The 21,033-nt window shown below is 39.3% G+C and overlaps 2 protein-coding genes across 2 annotated transcripts; both read left to right on the top strand.

The window, feature by feature from the left end:
• Nucleotides 1-255: 255 nt before the first annotated feature.
• Nucleotides 256-9,494, top strand: LOC133109480 (gastrula zinc finger protein xLCGF3.1-like). Its single transcript, XM_061218803.1, has 4 exons — nt 256-290; nt 535-944; nt 5,492-5,788; nt 9,424-9,494. The coding sequence occupies exons 1-4, from the start codon at nt 256-258 to the stop codon at nt 9,492-9,494; spliced, it is 813 nt and encodes a 270-aa protein (XP_061074787.1).
• Nucleotides 9,495-11,579: 2,085 nt separating this feature from the next.
• On the top strand, nt 11,580-20,493 carry LOC133109479 (gastrula zinc finger protein XlCGF7.1-like). The gene is made up of 3 exons (XM_061218802.1): nt 11,580-11,647; nt 16,840-16,946; nt 19,440-20,493. The coding sequence occupies exons 1-3, from the start codon at nt 11,580-11,582 to the stop codon at nt 20,225-20,227; spliced, it is 963 nt and encodes a 320-aa protein (XP_061074786.1). The 3' UTR covers nt 20,228-20,493.
• The last annotated feature ends 540 nt before the right edge of the window (nt 20,494-21,033 follow it).

The raw sequence follows: 21,033 nt of genomic DNA, 5'->3' as shown, positions 1-21,033 counted from the left end.
CCAAATCAAAACCGAGACTGGTGATGGAGGGTACCTTAAGGCAGAACACATCAGTGACTTGGAGAATATTAAATGTGTTCATTTGAAATCTGATAAAATGAAGTGTGAATCCAGTGAAAGTTCAGTGAGTGATCTCATGAATGCTATGATGAATGGAGCTGCAGGTGATCGCAAAGCCAAGACAGAACCATCGCAATGTGCAGGAGAGCCAAATGTAAACTGTAAGAAGGAAGAAATGCACGATCTGCTGACCCAATGTGGGGACTTAAATCACCGCTGTCACATAAACGGTGAGAACAGTCAGACCAGAATTCTGCGGAAAAGTAGAAATGGCAGAAACAAGCTTATTAATTTCCAGGGAACAAATGAGAGAACTGAACCCATGATAACCTATTCAAGTAAAATCCCAAGCCATTTGAATTTCTGTCAAAAGGAGGCAATTAACAAAAGTAAAGGTCAAATCAATACGGATGAAAAGCCGTACAAATGTACGTGGTGCGAGAAGTGTTTTGATTACAAATCTTGTTTAAATAGACATCTGATCATTCATACAGGTGAGAAGCCCTACAAATGTACTCATTGTGGGAAGTGCTTTTCCAGAATACATGATTTAAATACTCACCAGGGTACTCATACAGGTGAGAAGCCCCACAATTGTATTCTTTGTGGAAAGTACTTTTCCACAAAAGGTTATTTAAATATCCACCAGAGAACTCATACAGGTGAGAAGCCCTACAATTGTATTCTTTGTGGGAAGTGCTTTTCCACAAAAAGTAATTTAATTATCCACCAAAGTACTCATACAGGTGAGAAGCCCTACAATTGTATTCTTTGTGGAAAGTACTTTTCCACAAAAGGTTATTTAAATATCCACCAAAGAATTCATACAGGGGAGAAGCCCTACAGTTGTACTCTGTGTGGAAAATGCTTTTCCACAAAAAGTAATTTAAATACCCACAAAGAAAAGTACTGTCCTCGTTTAAACAGTTAACCAAATTGAGTAGTAAACGTTTACAAAAAATTGCTAACCAATTATTTTTTCTGAAGCTGAAATGTTTAGCTCAGTTTAAAATAAATGCACATTCACCACCAGCCGTATTATTGCGATTTAAGCGATATTGCAATACGCTGTTTAGATTCTAAACTAGCCATCAATCTGTGGCCATTTCAGGGGGTTAAGAATGCAACCACTGCAGGGAATTGAATGCTGCAGTACTGTAGTTATCAAATCATTTCTGTGTGTTCTAAATCTGTAGCTGTTGGTTCACTTATGGCTTGTTATATGGCATTTCTTCATCCGGTTTATTTGTTGACATGCAAATTCAACTGACCATAGCTTTCCACTGCGTGATATCTACATGAAAATAAATAAAGCAATACATTATCATTAGGCTATTTATCCATTGGATATTGAAAGCAAAAATTCCCTGCTTTCACTGAAAAACTGACCCAAGTTAATCTCGCAACCATGATTGTCCCGCACCATATAAAATGCATTAGCAAATATTACCGTTACATAAAAATATATGAAATTGTTTAGAGGCCTGTATTGGCATATATGTAAAATCATTACACCAGTTGCTATGGTAAAATAGACTCAGTGTTCATATTATATCAGGCAAATATTGCTCTCCCAATGGAGTGCACAACCCCGTCTGTAAATTCTTAACAGCATCATATTTACAGATTTCTTGCAAATCAAGTCTGTCAGGCAGAAGACATAGGGAAGTGGGATGAAAACATGAATAATTCTTATTTTAACTGATGCATTTAAAAAAATGACCAGCATGCCCGGACGTAAACTACAAGAATTTAACTCCCGGCTTCTGCAACTGTGACTTTACACTGCACAATGTCAGTGTAAATGTAAATCTTTAATTTGGCAATTAGGCCATTATCTGACTTGCATTGTTGACATTTCACGATTGAGATGGCCGAAAATAAAGTTTTGAAAGTAAAAAAAACTTTTTTAAATTCGACCCCCAGCGGTCATAAGCAGTATTGGTCATAACTGTTTAAAAATCTCTTTTACAGCACGGATTAGTGATTTCACTTATACCTTCATCCTGCTTCAGTTTCTTCTGTTGTGCCAAATCATTGGACATTTAAATAGCTATTTGCGTTTCCCATTTATACAGTGAGGACATTTCTACCCTCTCAACTTAATTATAAGGAACTTTACTCTGTTACAAAAAGCTTACTAGGAAGTCAATTATTATTACATTTCCAATGGGATTTAATAGTAGGCTGACCTGCTAAAGGAGGAGCAGCAGTAATGTCACTGCTTGAGAGGAGCCAAAAGTCGAACCTTGAAAATTGCCGTTTCCAGATCCGTAAAAGCGTATAATTTACACTATTAGGATTTGCCATTCTCCATATGTCTACCAAATTTAATTTTGTTTAAAAGGGTATTTTTGGTTTATAAATCTTGGTAAATATTTATTTCACATTATTTCTGTTCTCCATTTACATTTTTTATTTTTAGTTGTCATTCACACATTTGAATATGTTAGACAAAATAAAATAAAAATGCTTCATGACTCATTTCTTTATTTGCTTCTTCAACAGTTTACAGGTTGCCATGCTCCTTTGGGTGTTGTGGGAGGTGTGCTGGTACGAACAGACCTGTCACTGATGTGATTTCCAGGACTTTTCTGTCCGTGTGGGGCATCTGGATATCTTCATAAGGGTTGAGGTTGTGCTCTTGCTAAAACAGTAATGTGGTGACATTTTGTAGATGCCTTCTTATTTTGGAAGCTCTTTTACTTGCCTGTTGTAAACACCTGAGCAGATGATATAACAACAAGGCAAGCAAGTCGGTCTAGCTGACGCTAAAATGAACAAAAATCGAAAACTCAGCCAGTATCCAGAAAAGATGACAACAGAACCACATTAATGGCATTCCAAATGAGAATTCTACTGCATCTCGCCATTGTTGGCAGAGGCCTATGCTGTGAAGTGACAATCTGGGGGAGTCGTCTAGGACTATAAAATCAAAAAACATTTTTATCGGACCCCAGAAGTACGATTCGTATTATGGCGAGCTTCCGATGGTCCAGCACGCCTTTAGCCTGACGCGCACCCTCCCCTCCGACACCGAAATCAGTTCACTTAATCGTTGCCTGATTAATAATCTGTCCTTCGAAAAAAGGCGAGTACACAACGAGCTCGACATTTTGTTTTAGTTATACTTTATAAACAAAATTTTAATTGCTTAACACACTGAAATAACGTATGTAACGTTTTAAGCCACCGTGAGCTAGCTAAATTGCTGTAATTACGCATCTCGTAATCACTTTACGTTCACTGTGACAACTTTCTGCTTTCAAAGTGCGTCTCAATCGCGTGCTGCGAACACACCTCCGAAGTCGCCTTTCTTTGAAGGACAGATTACAAATCAAGCAACGAGGCATGGAGTCAACTGGTTTCGGACACAGCACAGGCGACTGAAACTGATCAATGGCGGAGCAGTAATGCAATGAAACCAAGCGGACCAATCACACTTCTTACGGAACGGTGTTTACATTTCTGGGGAGGTGCGCGTCAGGCCAGAACGCGACTCGACACAGGCGTATAAACCTCTGCTTAAAGAACACAAGTGGTCGAACTCCGGCGACTTTATATGGTTAACACAGATGTAATCAGTCATTGGGAGCCTTTAACTCCAAGAAGTACATTACATCGAAAAACAGTCATTCATTCATCATCCAACCAGGGTAAGTATTTTACCCATAGTCGTCATGCTTTAACGAACTGCTTCATTAATGTTTCCATAAAAAGATATCGGTTTTCACATTTGCCAGTCGATTTTAGCCTGGATCTGTAGCACGTTATGAATAATTCATAACGGGGGGTCCAGCGTTCACTTTACCGAATAAGCTTGGCTACAATTGCGTCACTTTGTAAGACGCTTGTTCACTAAATTCGTCTGTGGAACATGTAAATGGCTAGACAAAAAAGGCTTATCAGTATCGGATCAATGTTTTGTTCATAAGTAGGCATATTGTACCTTTAGAAGAACATAACGTTTAATTTTGATTTAAGAGCTAATATCTCTAGAATGACAAATCCAATGAGGCTAATCTTCTGGATTTTCTTTATTGAATATATAAAGAACATTTACACAAAGTTCGAGCAAAATTGGAGTGGTCAACTCCCACACACCTAGTTAATTTTTCACAGAATGACCCATGTACAGCAGCCTCAAAATCCACAGAGAATGTCCACGGGGTTCCAGGGATGCTGCTGGTGCACACTGATTCCACCATGAATGTCATGGAGACCAGTGTTCTGCCCTTTTGCCATGGCCAGCCCATTCTTCCTGTTCCGAGGCCCTTCAGAAATGGCTTTCTTTCACTGTTCACAGCTGTGTTTTTAAAGTTGGGGTTTCCCCCACCTCAAAATGTAAGAGGTGAGCCCCTGTGGTCAGTCGGGTATCTGCAGGACTGCAGAGTGTAAAGAATGTGTCAGCTGCTGCAGTCTGACCCATTTGATTAAGGTTAAAACCCTTCCCCTGTTTCTCTCCAGGAGCTGAACATCTGCACACCTGTGAGCAGCAGTATGATGCAGACAGGAGTCTTTCTGAGACAGGACACTGAGACAACACTACCAGAGCTCACTGAGCAGCACAGGATCAGACAGAAAGAAGAGGAACTCGGTGGACTGGTCCACATGGCAGAGTCAGAGACGTGTTCTGCAGCAGAACTCAACACTCTGGAGCCAGTGTGTGTTACATTACACAGAGGGGTCAGTGATGTACACCATACACGCACATCACTGATTAAAACAGAAACTGATCTGAGCTTCACCCACCCTGGGGACCTTATTAAGACAGAGACGCTAGACAGTGCAGAGCTGGGATATGTAACCCATCTGCATCCTGACCAAATCAAAACCGAGACTGGTGATGGAGGGTACCTTAAGGCAGAACACATCAGTGACTTGGAGAATATTAAATGTGTTCATTTGAAATCTGATAAAATGAAGTGTGAATCCAGTGAAAGTTCAGTGAGTGATCTCATGAATGCTATGATGAATGGAGCTGCAGGTGATCGCAAAGCCAAGACAGAACCATCGCAATGTGCAGGAGAGCCAAATGTAAACTGTAAGAAGGAAGAAATGCACGATCTGCTGACCCAATGTGGGGACTTAAATCACCGCTGTCACATAAACGGTGAGAACAGTCAGACCAGAATTCTGCGGAAAAGTAGAAATGGCAGAAACAAGCTTATTAATTTCCAGGGAACAAATGAGAGAACTGAACCCATGATAACCTATTCAAGTAAAATCCCAAGCCATTTGAATTTCTGTCAAAAGGAGGCAATTAACAAAAGTAAAGGTCAAATCAATACGGATGAAAAGCCGTACAAATGTACGTGGTGCGAGAAGTGTTTTGATTACAAATCTTGTTTAAATAGACATCTGATCATTCATACAGGTGAGAAGCCCTACAAATGTACTCATTGTGGGAAGTGCTTTTCCAGAATACATGATTTAAATACTCACCAGGGTACTCATACAGGTGAGAAGCCCCACAATTGTATTCTTTGTGGAAAGTACTTTTCCACAAAAGGTTATTTAAATATCCACCAGAGAACTCATACAGGTGAGAAGCCCTACAATTGTATTCTTTGTGGGAAGTGCTTTTCCACAAAAAGTAATTTAATTATCCACCAAAGTACTCATACAGGTGAGAAGCCCTACAATTGTATTCTTTGTGGAAAGTACTTTTCCACAAAAGGTTATTTAAATATCCACCAAAGAATTCATACAGGGGAGAAGCCCTACAGTTGTACTCTGTGTGGAAAATGCTTTTCCACAAAAAGTAATTTAAATACCCACAAAGAAAAGTACTGTCCTCGTTTAAACAGTTAACCAAATTGAGTAGTAAACGTTTACAAAAAATTGCTAACCAATAATTTTTTCTGAAGCTGAAACGTTTAGCTCAGTTTAAAATAAATGCACATTCACCACCAGCCGTATTATTGCGATTTAAGCGATATTGCAATACGCTGTTTAGATTCTAAACTAGCCATCAATCTGTGGCCATTTCAGGGGGTTAAGAATGCAACCACTGCAGGGAATTGAATGCTGCAGTACTGTAGTTATCAAATCATTTATGTGTGTTCTAAATCTGTAGCTGTTGGTTCACTTATGGCTTGTTATATGGCATTTTTTCATCCGGTTTATTTGTTGACATGCAAATTCAAACTACTGGCAAACTGACCATAGCTTTCCACTGTGTGATATCTACATGAAAATAAATAAAGCAATACATTATCATTAGGCTATTTATCCATTGGATATTGAAAGCAAAAATTCCCTGCTTTCACTGAAAAACTGACCCAAGTTAATCTCGCAACCATGATTGTCCCGCACCATATAAAATGCATTAGCAAATATTACCGTTACATAAAAATATATGAAATTGTTTAGAGGCCTGTATTGGCATATATGTAAAATCATTACACCAGTTGCCTATGGTAAAATAGACTCAGTGTTCATATTATATCAGGCAAATATTGCTCTCCCAATGGAGTGCACAACCCCATCTGTAAATTCTTAACAGCATCATATTTACAGATTTCTTGCAAATCAAGTCTGTCAGGCAGAAGACATAGGGAAGTGGGATGAAAACATGAATAATTCTTATTTTAACTGATGCATTTTAAAAAATGACCAGCATGCCTGGACGTAAACTACAAAACTACAAGAATTTAACTCCCGGCTTCTGCAACTGTGACTGCACAATGTCAGTGTAAATGTAAATCTTTAATTTGGCAATTAGGCCATTATCTGACTTGCATTGTTGACATTTCACGATTGAGATGGCCGAAAATAAAGTTTTGAAAGTAAAAAAAACTTTTTTTAATTCGACCCCCAGCGGTCATAAGCAGTATTGGTCATAACTGTTTAAAAATCTCTTTTACAGCACGGATTAGTGATTTCACTTATACCTTCATCCTGCTTCAGTTTCTTCTGTTGTGCCAAATCATTGGACATTTAAATAGCTATTTGCGTTTCCCATTTATACATTGAGGACATTTCTACCCTCTCAACTTAATTATAAGGAACTTTACTCTGTTACAAAAAGTTTACTAGGAAGTCAATTATTATTACATTTCCAATGGGATTTAATAGTAGGCTGACCTGCTAAAGGAGGAGCAGCAGTAATGTCACTGCTTGAGAGGAGCCAAAAGTCGAACCTTGAAAATTGCAGTTTCCAGATCCGTAAAAGCGTATAATTTACACTATTAGGATTTGCCATTCTCCATATGTCTACCAAATTTAATTTTGTTTAAAAGCGTATTTTTGGTTTATAAATCTTGGTAAATATTTATTTCACATTATTTCTGTTCTCCATTTACATTTTTTATTTTTAGTTGTCATTCACACATTTGAATATGTTAGACAAAATAAAATAAAAATGCTTCATGACTCATTTCTTTATTTGCTTCTTCAACAGTTTACAGGTTGTTATCCTCCTTTGGGTGTTGTGGGAGGTGTGCTGGTACGGACAGACCTGTCACTGATGTGATTTCCAGGACTTTTCTGTCCGTGTGGGGCATCTGGATATCTTCATAAGGGTTGAGGTTGTGCTCTTGCTAAAACAGTAATGTGGTGACATTTTGTAGATGCCTTCTTATTTTGGAAGCTCTTTTACTTGCCTGTTGTAAACACCTGAGCAGATGATATAACAACAGGGCAAGCAAGTCGGTCAAGCTGACGCTAAAATGAACAAAAATCGAAAACTCAGCCAGTATCCAGAAAAGATGACAACAGAACCACATTAATGGCATTCCAAATGAGAATTCTACTGCATCTCGCCATTGTTGGCAGAGGCCTATGCTGTGAAGTGACAATCTGGGGGAGTCGTCTAGGACTATAAAATCAAAAAACATTTTTATCGGACCCCAGAAGTACGATTCGTATTATGGCGAGCTTCCGATGGTCCTGCACGCCTTTAGCCTGACGCGCACCTCCCCTCCGACACCGAAATCAGTTCACTTAATCGTTGCCTGATTAATAATCTGTCCTTCGAAAAAAGGCGAGTACACAACGAACTCGACATTTTGTTTTAGTTATACTTTATAAACAAAATTTTAATTGCTTAACACACTGAAATAACGTATGTAACGATTTAAGCCACCGTGAGCTAGCTATATTGCTGTAATTACGCATCTCGTAATCACTTTACGTTCACTGTGACAACTTTCTGCTTTCAAAGTGCGTCTCAATCGCGTGCTGCGAACACACCTCCGAAGTCGCCTTTTTTTGAAGGACAGATTACAAATCAAGCAACGAGGCATGGAGTCAACTGGTTTCGGACACAGCACAGGCGACTGAAACTGATCAATGGCGGAGCAGTAATGCAATGAAACCAAGCGGACCAATCACACTTCTTACGGAACGGTGTTTACATTTCTGGGGAGGTGCGCGTCAGGCCAGAACGCGACTCGACACAGGCGTATAAACCTCTTCTTAAAGAACACAAGTGGTCGAACTCCGGCGACTTTATATGGTTAACACAGATGTAATCAGTCATTGGGAGCCTTTAACTCCAAGAAGTACATTACATCGAAAAACAGTCATTCATTCATCATCCAACCAGGGTAAGTATTTTACCCATAGTCGTCATGCTTTAACGAACTGCTTCATTAATGTTTCCATAAAAAGATATCGGTTTTCACATTTGCCAGTCGATTTTAGCCTGGATCTGTAGCACGTTATGAATAATTCATAACGGGGGGTCCAGCGTTCACTTTACCGAATAAGCTTGGCTACAATTGCGTCACTTTGTAAGACGCTTGTTCACTAAATTCGTCTGTGGAACATGTAAATGGCTAGACAAAAAAGGCTTATCAGTATCGGATCAATGTTTTGTTCATAAGTAGGCATATTGTACCTTTAGAAGAACATAACGTTTAATTTTGATTTAAGAGCTAATATCTCTAGAATGACAAATCCAATGAGGCTAATCTTCTGGATTTTCTTTATTGAATATATAAAGAACATTTACACAAAGTTCGAGCAAAATTGGAGTGGTCAACTCCCACACACCTAGTTAATTTTTCACAGAATGACCCATGTACAGCAGCCTCAAAATCCACAGAGAATGTCCACGGGGTTCCAGGGATGCTGCTGGTGCACACTGATTCCACCATGAATGTCATGGAGACCAGTGTTCTGCCCTTTTGCCATGGCCAGCCCATTCTTCCTGTTCCGAGGCCCTTCAGAAATGGCTTTCTTTCACTGTTCACAGCTGTGTTTTTAAAGTTGGGGTTTCCCCCACCTCAAAATGTAAGAGGTGAGCCCCTGTGGTCAGTCGGGTATCTGCAGGACTGCAGAGTGTAAAGAATGTGTCAGCTGCTGCAGTCTGACCCATTTGATTAAGGTTAAAACCCTTCCCCTGTTTCTCTCCAGGAGCTGAACATCTGCACACCTGTGAGCAGCAGTATGATGCAGACAGGAGTCTTTCTGAGACAGGACACTGAGACAACACTACCAGAGCTCACTGAGCAGCACAGGATCAGACAGAAAGAAGAGGAACTCGGTGGACTGGTCCACATGGCAGAGTCAGAGACGTGTTCTGCAGCAGAACTCAACACTCTGGAGCCAGTGTGTGTTACATTACACAGAGGGGTCAGTGATGTACACCATACACGCACATCACTGATTAAAACAGAAACTGATCTGAGCTTCACCCACCCTGGGGACCTTATTAAGACAGAGACGCTAGACAGTGCAGAGCTGGGATATGTAACCCATCTGCATCCTGACCAAATCAAAACCGAGACTGGTGATGGAGGGTACCTTAAGGCAGAACACATCAGTGACTTGGAGAATATTAAATGTGTTCATTTGAAATCTGATAAAATGAAGTGTGAATCCAGTGAAAGTTCAGTGAGTGATCTCATGAATGCTATGATGAATGGAGCTGCAGGTGATCGCAAAGCCAAGACAGAACCATCGCAATGTGCAGGAGAGCCAAATGTAAACTGTAAGAAGGAAGAAATGCACGATCTGCTGACCCAATGTGGGGACTTAAATCACCGCTGTCACATAAACGGTGAGAACAGTCAGACCAGAATTCTGCGGAAAAGTAGAAATGGCAGAAACAAGCTTATTAATTTCCAGGGAACAAATGAGAGAACTGAACCCATGATAACCTATTCAAGTAAAATCCCAAGCCATTTGAATTTCTGTCAAAAGGAGGCAATTAACAAAAGTAAAGGTCAAATCAATACGGATGAAAAGCCGTACAAATGTACGTGGTGCGAGAAGTGTTTTGATTACAAATCTTGTTTAAATAGACATCTGATCATTCATACAGGTGAGAAGCCCTACAAATGTACTCATTGTGGGAAGTGCTTTTCCAGAATACATGATTTAAATACTCACCAGGGTACTCATACAGGTGAGAAGCCCCACAATTGTATTCTTTGTGGAAAGTACTTTTCCACAAAAGGTTATTTAAATATCCACCAGAGAACTCATACAGGTGAGAAGCCCTACAATTGTATTCTTTGTGGGAAGTGCTTTTCCACAAAAAGTAATTTAATTATCCACCAAAGTACTCATACAGGTGAGAAGCCCTACAATTGTATTCTTTGTGGAAAGTACTTTTCCACAAAAGGTTATTTAAATATCCACCAAAGAATTCATACAGGGGAGAAGCCCTACAGTTGTACTCTGTGTGGAAAATGCTTTTCCACAAAAAGTAATTTAAATACCCACAAAGAAAAGTACTGTCCTCGTTTAAACAGTTAACCAAATTGAGTAGTAAACGTTTACAAAAAATTGCTAACCAATAATTTTTTCTGAAGCTGAAACGTTTAGCTCAGTTTAAAATAAATGCACATTCACCACCAGCCGTATTATTGCGATTTAAGCGATATTGCAATACGCTGTTTAGATTCTAAACTAGCCATCAATCTGTGGCCATTTCAGGGGGTTAAGAATGCAACCACTGCAGGGAATTGAATGCTGCAGTACTGTAGTTATCAAATCATTTATGTGTGTTCTAAATCTGTAGCTGTTGGTTCACTTATGGCTTGTTATATGGCATTTTTTCATCCGGTTTATTTGTTGACATGCAAATTCAAACTACTGGCAAACTGACCATAGCTTTCCACTGTGTGATATCTACATGAAAATAAATAAAGCAATACATTATCATTAGGCTATTTATCCATTGGATATTGAAAGCAAAAATTCCCTGCTTTCACTGAAAAACTGACCCAAGTTAATCTCGCAACCATGATTGTCCCGCACCATATAAAATGCATTAGCAAATATTACCGTTACATAAAAATATATGAAATTGTTTAGAGGCCTGTATTGGCATATATGTAAAATCATTACACCAGTTGCCTATGGTAAAATAGACTCAGTGTTCATATTATATCAGGCAAATATTGCTCTCCCAATGGAGTGCACAACCCCATCTGTAAATTCTTAACAGCATCATATTTACAGATTTCTTGCAAATCAAGTCTGTCAGGCAGAAGACATAGGGAAGTGGGATAAAAACATGAATAATTCTTATTTTAACTGATGCATTTTAAAAAATGACCAGCATGCCTGGACGTAAACTACAAAACTACAAGAATTTAACTCCCGGCTTCTGCAACTGTGACTGCACAATGTCAGTGTAAATGTAAATCTTTAATTTGGCAATTAGGCCATTATCTGACTTGCATTGTTGACATTTCACGATTGAGATGGCCGAAAATAAAGTTTTGAAAGTAAAAAAAACTTTTTTTAATTCGACCCCCAGCGGTCATAAGCAGTATTGGTCATAACTGTTTAAAAATCTCTTTTACAGCACGGATTAGTGATTTCACTTATACCTTCATCCTGCTTCAGTTTCTTCTGTTGTGCCAAATCATTGGACATTTAAATAGCTATTTGCGTTTCCCATTTATACATTGAGGACATTTCTACCCTCTCAACTTAATTATAAGGAACTTTACTCTGTTACAAAAAGTTTACTAGGAAGTCAATTATTATTACATTTCCAATGGGATTTAATAGTAGGCTGACCTGCTAAAGGAGGAGCAGCAGTAATGTCACTGCTTGAGAGGAGCCAAAAGTCGAACCTTGAAAATTGCAGTTTCCAGATCCGTAAAAGCGTATAATTTACACTATTAGGATTTGCCATTCTCCATATGTCTACCAAATTTAATTTTGTTTAAAAGCGTATTTTTGGTTTATAAATCTTGGTAAATATTTATTTCACATTATTTCTGTTCTCCATTTACATTTTTTATTTTTAGTTGTCATTCACACATTTGAATATGTTAGACAAAATAAAATAAAAATGCTTCATGACTCATTTCTTTATTTGCTTCTTCAACAGTTTACAGGTTGTTATCCTCCTTTGGGTGTTGTGGGAGGTGTGCTGGTACGGACAGACCTGTCACTGATGTGATTTCCAGGACTTTTCTGTCCGTGTGGGGCATCTGGATATCTTCATAAGGGTTGAGGTTGTGCTCTTGCTAAAACAGTAATGTGGTGACATTTTGTAGATGCCTTCTTATTTTGGAAGCTCTTTTACTTGCCTGTTGTAAACACCTGAGCAGATGATATAACAACAGGGCAAGCAAGTCGGTCAAGCTGACGCTAAAATGAACAAAAATCGAAAACTCAGCCAGTATCCAGAAAAGATGACAACAGAACCACATTAATGGCATTCCAAATGAGAATTCTACTGCATCTCGCCATTGTTGGCAGAGGCCTATGCTGTGAAGTGACAATCTGGGGGAGTCGTCTAGGACTATAAAATCAAAAAACATTTTTATCGGACCCCAGAAGTACGATTCGTATTATGGCGAGCTTCCGATGGTCCTGCACGCCTTTAGCCTGACGCGCACCTCCCCTCCGACACCGAAATCAGTTCACTTAATCGTTGCCTGATTAATAATCTGTCCTTCGAAAAAAGGCGAGTACACAACGAACTCGACATTTTGTTTTAGTTATACTTTATAAACAAAATTTTAATTGCTTAACACACTGAAATAACGTATGTAACGATTTAAGCCACCGTGAGCTAGCTAAATTGCTGTAATTACGCATCTCGTAATCACTTTACGTTCACTGTGACAACTTTCTGCTTTCAAAGTGCGTCTCAATCGCGTGCTGCGAACACACCTCCGAAGTCGCCTTTTTTTGAAGGACAGATTACAAATCAAGCAACGAGGCATGGAGTCAACTGGTTTCGGACACAGCACAGGCGACTGAAACTGATCAATGGCGGAGCAGTAATGCAATGAAACCAAGCGGACCAATCACACTTCTTACGGAACGGTGTTTACATTTCTGGGGAGGTGCGCGTCAGGCCAGAACGCGACTCGACACAGGCGTATAAACCTCTTCTTAAAGAACACAAGTGGTCGAACTCCGGCGACTTTATATGGTTAACACAGATGTAATCAGTCATTGGGAGCCTTTAACTCCAAGAAGTACATTACATCGAAAAACAGTCATTCATTCATCATCCAAACAGGGTAAGTATTTTACCCATAGTCGTCATGCTTTAACGAACTGCTTCATTAATGTTTCCATAAAAAGATATCGGTTTTCACATTTGCCAGTCGATTTTAGCCAGATCTGTAGCACGTTATGAATAATTCATAACGGGGGGTCCAGCGTTCACTTTACCGAATAAGCTTGGCTACAATTGCGTCACTTTGTAAGACGCTTGTTCACTAAATTCGTCTGTGGAACATGTAAATGGCTAGACAAAAAAGGCTTATCAGTATCGGATCAATGTTTTGTTCATAAGTAGGCATATTGTACCTTTAGAAGAACATAACGTTTAATTTTGATTGGAAACTTTCTACCTTATCTACTTTGTTGAGCATGGAACACTTTTTGGTCATTTTCTGCCCAGATCCAACTTTGCTAGATTTGTCTTGTGGTGAGTTTAATATTGTTTAATAATCCCTTTTACAGCACAGATTATTTATTTCACATATAACTTCAGTCTGCTTCAATGCCAAATTTTTTTTACATTTCAATAGCTATTTGCTTTTCCCATTTATCCATTGACACGGATGGTGCAGTGGGTAGCACTGCCGCCTCACAGCAAGGAGGTCCTGGGTTCGAATCCCCGTCGGCCGGGGCCTCTCTGTGTGGAGTTTGCATGTTCTCCCTGTGTCTGCGTGGGTTTCCTCCGGGTACTCCGGTTTCCTCCCACAGTCCAAAGACATGTACGTTAGGCTGATTGGAGAGTCTAAATTACCCGTAGGTATGAGTGTGTGAGTGAATGGTGTGTGTGCCCTGCGATAGACTGGCGACCTGTCCAGGGTGTATTCCTGCCTTTCGCCCAATGTATGCTGGGATAGGCTCCAGCCCCCCTGCGACCCTGATCAGGATAAGCGGGTTCAGATAATGGATGGATGGATGGATTTATCCATTGAGGACATTTTGCAAAAACAGAAATGTGGTCACATTTTGTAGATGCCATGGTCTTTTGGAAGCTCTTTTAATTGTAATTTTAATTGCTCTGTCATGAACGCCAAAACATCTGAGCAGGTGACATAACAGGACAAGCAAGTCGGTTTAGCTGTAGCTAAAATGTACAAAAATGGAAAACTCAGCCAGTATCCAAAAAAGATGACTACAGATTCCACATTAGTATATGAGAAGCCATCAAAATCTGCTATGCTATAATGGCATTCCAAATGAGAATTCTACTGCATCTAGCCATTGTTGGCAGATTATCTGGGGGAGTCTTTAAGGAATAGGAAATAAACTTTTATTTTGAATCCAGAACCTGAAGAATCGGACACCGGAAGTATGATTCGTATTGGGGCGAGCTTCCGCCGGTCCTGCACGACTAACACAACTGGTCGAACTTTTTGTGGTTAACACAGATGTAACGTGCATTGGGAGCCTTTACCTCCAAGAATTACATTACATCACATCCAAAAACGATTGAGCAGGAGTTATTAATTCATCATCCAACCAGGGTAAGTATTTTCCCCATAGTCTTCATGCTTTAACGAACTGCTTCATTAATGTTTGCAAAGATATCGGTTTTCAAAGTTGTCAGTCGATTTTAGCCTGGAACTGTAGCACGTTACGTACAATTCATTTTCGATTTATAAAACTTCGGATTCGTCCAGCCATCGGGATATATAAGAACTGGATAGAGCTTCCTCATGCTGGTTCCATGAATTCCAATTAACTTCTCAATTGTGCGAGGATCCGATTAAGGAGGCTGCCATGTTTGACTATGGGGCTTTATTTCACTTTACCGAATACACTTGGCTACAATGGCGTCACTTTGTAAGACGCTTGTTCACTAAATTCGTCTGTGGAACATGTAAATGGCTAGACAAAAAAGGCTTTCCAGTATCGGATAAATGTTTTCTACAAAGTAGGCCTATTATACCTTGAGAAGAACATAACATTTAATTTTGATTGGAAACTTCCTACCTTACCATCTACTTGGTTGAGCATGGAACACTTTTTGGTATTTATTTTTGCCCTGACCCAACTTTGCTAAAGATATTTTTTTCAAAAAGAGTACAGTTTGACTTCATTTTCCATGTGGCTGTTATTCTTTTTTTTCCCCAGTTACAGTTCCCTCAAAAATTATTGGAACAGCCAAGCCAATTCCTTTGTGTTTGCAATCCACTGAATACATTTGGGGTTGAGATAAATGAGATGAACACGAGACAAGAGAGCTTTTATTTCTTGGTACCTAGATGTGTTAAAGTACTTGGAACATAGCACCTTTGGTATCAGACCATCCATTTTTTGGTTAGAAAAAGTATTGGAACACGGGGTATTTTACTAAATGAAAGTAAATAACACTTAATATTTGGTAGCATAGCCCTTGATTTACAATCACTGCATCAAGCCTGCAACCTCTTTACATCACCAAGCAGTTGCATTATTCCTTTGTGATGCTTTTACTGCGGCCTATTTCAGTTGTTTGTTATTATGAGGGGTTTTTCCCCTTCAGTTTCCTCTTCAGGAGGTGAAATGCATGGTCAGTGGTGTTAAGGTCTGGTGATTAACTTGCCCTGTCTAAAACCTTCCACTTTTGCTCCATAATTAAGTCCTTTGTTGTGTTGGCAGTGTGTTTTGGGTCATTGTCTTGCTGTATGATGAAGTTCCTCCCATTTGGATGCTTTTCTCCATTTTGTAGACTTCTGAAATCATCCTGCTGCTACAATCATGAGTTACATCATTAAGAAAGATTACTGAGTCAACTCCAGAAGTAACCATGCAAGCCCAAGCCATGGCACTTCCTCTACCGTGCTTCACTGATGAGCTTGTATCATGAGCAGATCCCTTCTTTCTCAACACTGGCCTTTCTATCACTTTGGGAGAGGTTAGTCTTGGTCCCATCAGTCCATAAAACCTTGTTTGAGAACTTTGTTAATGTCACTGACTGATGTTTTGGGGTTTTTCTTCACAGCTCTCACAATGTTTCTGTCGTCAACTGCTTTTGTTTTCCTTGGTCAACCTTTTTGATATCTGTTGCTCAGTAGACCAGCGGTTTTTTTCTTTTCGGGACATTCCAAATTGTTGTACAAGCTATCCTCAATGCTTGTGCAATGGCTGTGATTTCCCCTCTTTTCTAAGTTTCAAAATGGCTTGCTTTTCTCCCAAAGGCAGCTCTCTGGTCTAACACAAATGCAGTCTTCACAGGCAGAACCCAAGGCTAAAACGAACAGTAGACATTCAGAACTATTTATTTTGTAACCAATCAATCTAACGGGACACATCTGGGCAACAGGAAACACCTGTCAGTCACATGTTCCAATACTTTTGCTCACCTAAAAATTGGGTGGTGTGATACCAAAGGTCATATTTTCTAAGTTGTTCTGGAAAATCTAATTTATATAGACACCAGAAAATTCATACAAGTGAAAAGCCATACGAATGTTCTCCTAGTGGGAACTGCTTTTCCAGAAAATCTCATTTAAATAACCATGATAATTCATAGAGGCGGCAAGCCTGACAAATATTCTCAGTATGGGAAGTGATTTTCCAGAATATCTCATTTAAATTGCCACAAGATGATTCATGCAAATCTTTATTGCTAGTTATTTATACTCCTGACAATTCATCCAGATGAATATCCCTAGGAGTAGCTATACACAGTCGGATATGTTGAGTAATCATAATTTACAGTTTTTTACAATCACTGTGACACTGTTTTCGGAACTTTGAGGTAATTTTTCAAAACTCAAAACCATTTTTTTCAGTTGCTTGGATACAATATACATAAACTAAAAATAATTTGTTTGCTGAACCAAATTACTTGTTCACCATGACACAACTTAACATCAAAGTATTAATATTTCAAAATGAAATGCACACATTACAGTAGAAAATACTGTCTCTTTCGTTCATTACAATGCATTTAACTACAAATGTATCCAACCACTAAAAATAAGTAATTGCAACATTACTCCTAATGCATAGGCTAGTTTTATGGAAACTGATTACTCTGACAGCATTCCATGTTTAGATCATGAGTGTTTGAGGATAAAGAAATCGATTGGAACCAATTCCTTTGGTGTAAGTATGTTTTATTATGAATTCCATTCCAACTCAATTTTTTGTACATGAGTAGGCCTATAATACATTTTGAACAACATAAAGTTTCATTTTGATAAGAAACTTTCCACCCAATTATGCCTCTCCCTGGTGCGCCAGCCGTGCTCGGCTTTGGCAGGACTGGGGCGCAAACCTTGGTCCTCGGTGAGCAACTGCATCAAACTGAAGCCTGCCTCAAGATCCAGTTCCTTAACTGTGCGCCACATGTGGCTGTTCTTAGTTGTAGAAGTTTAGTTTTGAACAAGTGGTGCTGTTGGAGCAAGCCATCAAACAATACAACTGCCACCACTGAGCACTTATGAATGGCTATAACTGTATTCTAACAGTATTTTGAAAATCTGAAAGTAAACAGGAAATCATGTCAGAGTACACGTTTTCAGGTTTTTCCCTGCTTAAATGGCAAATATATGGTGCTCCAGATTTGACACATACCTCAATTACCCCTTGGCAGTGACTTTTTGGGTGCCACCCTTATTTAAGAGCTAATATCTCTAGAATGTCAAATCCAATGAGGCTAATGTTCTGGATTTTGTTTATTGAATATATAAAGAACATTTACACAAAGTTAGAGCAAAATTGAAGCAGTCAATTCCCACACCTCTGGTTGATTTTTCACAGAATGACCCATGTACAGCTGCCTCAAAATCCACAGAGAATGAGAGACCAGTGTTCTGCCCTTTTGCCATGGCCAGCCCATTCTTCCTGTTCTGAGGCCCTTCAGAAATGGCTTTCTTTCAGTGTTTACAGTTGAAGCTAAAGCTGTGTTTTTAAAGTGGAACTGTGGTATCAGCCATTGAAGGAAGAAGGGTTTCCCCCACCTGAATATGTCAGCTGTTGCAGTAGGACACATTTGATTAAGGTTAAAACCCTTCCCCTGTTTCCTCAGGAGCTGAACACCTGCACACCTTTGAGCAGCAGTATTATGGAGACCGGAGTCTTTCTGAGACAGGATACTGAGACAACACTACCAGAGCTCACTGAGCAGCACAGGATCAGACAGAAAGAAGAGGAACTCGGTGGACTGGTCCACATGGCAGAGTCAGAGACGTGTGCTGCAGCAGGACTCAACACTCTGGAGCCAGTGTGTGTTACATTACACAGAGGGGTCAGTGATGTACACCATACACACACATCACTGATTAAAACAGAAACTGATCTGGGCTTCACCCACCCTGGGGACCTTTTTAAGAAAGAGACACTAGACAGTGCAGAGTTGGGATATGTAACACATCTGCATCCTGACCAAATCAAAACCGAGACTGGTGATGGAGGATACCTTAAGGCAGAACACATCAGTGACTTGGAGAATATAAAGTGTGTTCATTTGAAATCTGATAAAATGAAGTGTGAATTCAGTGAAAGTTTAGTGAGTGATCTCATGAATACTATGATTAATGGAGCTGCAGTTCATCACAAAGACCAGACTGAACCATTGCATTGTGCAGGAGAGCCAAATCCAAACTGCAAGAAGGAAGAAATGCATGATCTGCTGACCCAATGTGGGGACTTAAATCACCACTGTCACATAAACAGTGAGAGCAGTCAGATCAGAATTCTGCAGAAAACTAGAAATGGCAGCAACAAGCATATTAATTGTCAGGGAACAAATGAGGGAACTGAACCCATGACAACCAATTCAAGTAAAATCCCAAACCTTTTGAATTTCTGTCAAAAGGAGGCAATTAACAGAAGTAAATGTCAAATTCACTCTGATGAAGAGCCATACAAATGTACATGGTGTGGGAAGAACTTTTCAAGAAAATTTGATTTAAATATCCACCAAAAAATTCATCCAGGTGAGAAGGCCCACAAATGTTCTCAGTGTGGGAAGTGCCTTTCCACAAAAGGTGATTTACATGTCCACCAGAGAACTCATACAGGTGAGAAGCCCTACAATTGTACTCTGTGTGGAAAGTTATTTTCCATAAAAAGTAATTTAAATAAGCACCAGAGAATTCATACAGGTGAGAAACCCTACAATTGTACTCTGTGTGGAAAGTGCTTTTCCACAAAAAGTAATTTAAATATCCACCTGAGTATTCATACAGGTGAGAAGCCCTACAATTGTACTCTGTGTGGAAAGTGCTTTTCCACAAAAGGTTATTTACATGTCCACCTGAGTACTCATACAGGTGAGAAGCCCTACAATTGTACTCTGTGTGGGCAGTGCTTTTCCACAAAATGTAATTTAAATATCCACCTGGGTACTCATACAGACGAGAAGCCCTACAATTGTACTCTGTGTGGAAAGTGCTTTTCCACAAAAGGTTATTTACATGTCCACCAGAGAACTCATACAGGTGAGAAGCCCTACAATTGTACTGTGTGTGGAAAGTTATTTTCCATAAAAAGTAATTTAAATAAGCACCAAAGAATTCATACAGGTGAGAAACCCTACAATTGTACTCTGTGTGGAAAGTGCTTTTCCACAAAATGTAATTTAAATATCCACCTGAGTATTCATACAGGTGAGAAGCCCTACAATTGTACTCTGTGTGGAAAGTGCTTTTCCACAAAAGGTTATTTACATGTCCACCTGAGTTCTCATACAGGTGAGAAGCCTTATAAATGTTCTTTGTGTGGGAAGTGCTATTCCACAATATCTAATTTAAGTCGACACAAGATGATTCATGCAGGTTTTTAGTGCAAGATATTTATACTCCTGACAATTTAACCAGATGAATATCCCTAGGAGTATACACAGAGTAGGATGTGTTGAGTAAACATAATTTAATTGCCACTGTACCACTTAACTTGCCCATTCCTACAAGAAGGACATTTTTCCTTGTTTAAACAGTTAACCAAACTGAGTTGTAAACGTTTAAAAAAAATGCTAACCGATAATTTTTTCTGAAGCTGAAATGTTAAGCTTTCAATATCCAATGGATAAATAGCCTAATGATAATGTATTGCTTTATTTATTTTCATTTACATTACATTACTTTATTGGCATTTGGCAGACGTTCTTATCCAGAGCGACATACAGTTGATTAGACTAAGCAGGAGATAATCCTCCCCTGGACCAATGTAGGCTGTGCAGATCTTATTGTGGCAACACTGGGATTAGGACCACCGACCTTGCGTGTCCAGTCATTTTACCTTAACCACTACGCTACAGGCCGGCCCATTTAGTTTAAAATAAATGCACATTCACCACCAGCCGTATTATTGCGGTTTAAGCAATATTGCAATACGCTGTTTAGATTCTAAACTAGCAATCAATCTGTGGCCATTTCAGGGGGTTAGGAATGCAACCACTGCAGGGAATTGAATGCTACAGTACTGTAGTTATCAAATTATTTCTGTGTGTTTTAAATCTATCTCTGTTAGCTCACTTATGACTTATTGTATGGCGTTTTTTCATCCATGTTTATTTGTTGACACGCAAATTCAAACTACCGGCAAACTGAACATAGCTTTCCACTATGCAGTATCTAAGTGGGACGGCCT

This window comes from Conger conger, chromosome 14 (assembly GCF_963514075.1).
Source record: "Conger conger chromosome 14, fConCon1.1, whole genome shotgun sequence".
Taxonomy (NCBI): domain Eukaryota; kingdom Metazoa; phylum Chordata; class Actinopteri; order Anguilliformes; family Congridae; genus Conger; species Conger conger.
The sequence above is the reverse complement of the archived record's forward strand: the minus strand, read 5'-3'. Positions and strand labels throughout refer to the sequence as shown.

Coding starts and splice junctions, on each gene's coding strand:
- LOC133109479 (XM_061218802.1), top strand. CDS start 11,580: ATGCCTGGACGTAAACTACAAAACTACAAGAATTTAACTCCCGGCTTC. Junction 11,648..16,839: donor TGCAACTGTGACTGCACAAT/GTCAGTGTAAAT, acceptor ATATTTTCTAAG/TTGTTCTGGAAAATCTAATT. Junction 16,947..19,439: donor TTCCAGAAAATCTCATTTAA/ATAACCATGATA, acceptor AAGGTGATTTAC/ATGTCCACCAGAGAACTCAT.
- LOC133109480 (XM_061218803.1), top strand. CDS start 256: ATGTGGGGACTTAAATCACCGCTGTCACATAAACG. Junction 945..5,491: donor ATGCTTTTCCACAAAAAGTA/ATTTAAATACCC, acceptor CCAGAATACATG/ATTTAAATACTCACCAGGGT. Junction 5,789..9,423: donor TACAGGGGAGAAGCCCTACA/GTTGTACTCTGT, acceptor GTTTCTCTCCAG/GAGCTGAACATCTGCACACC.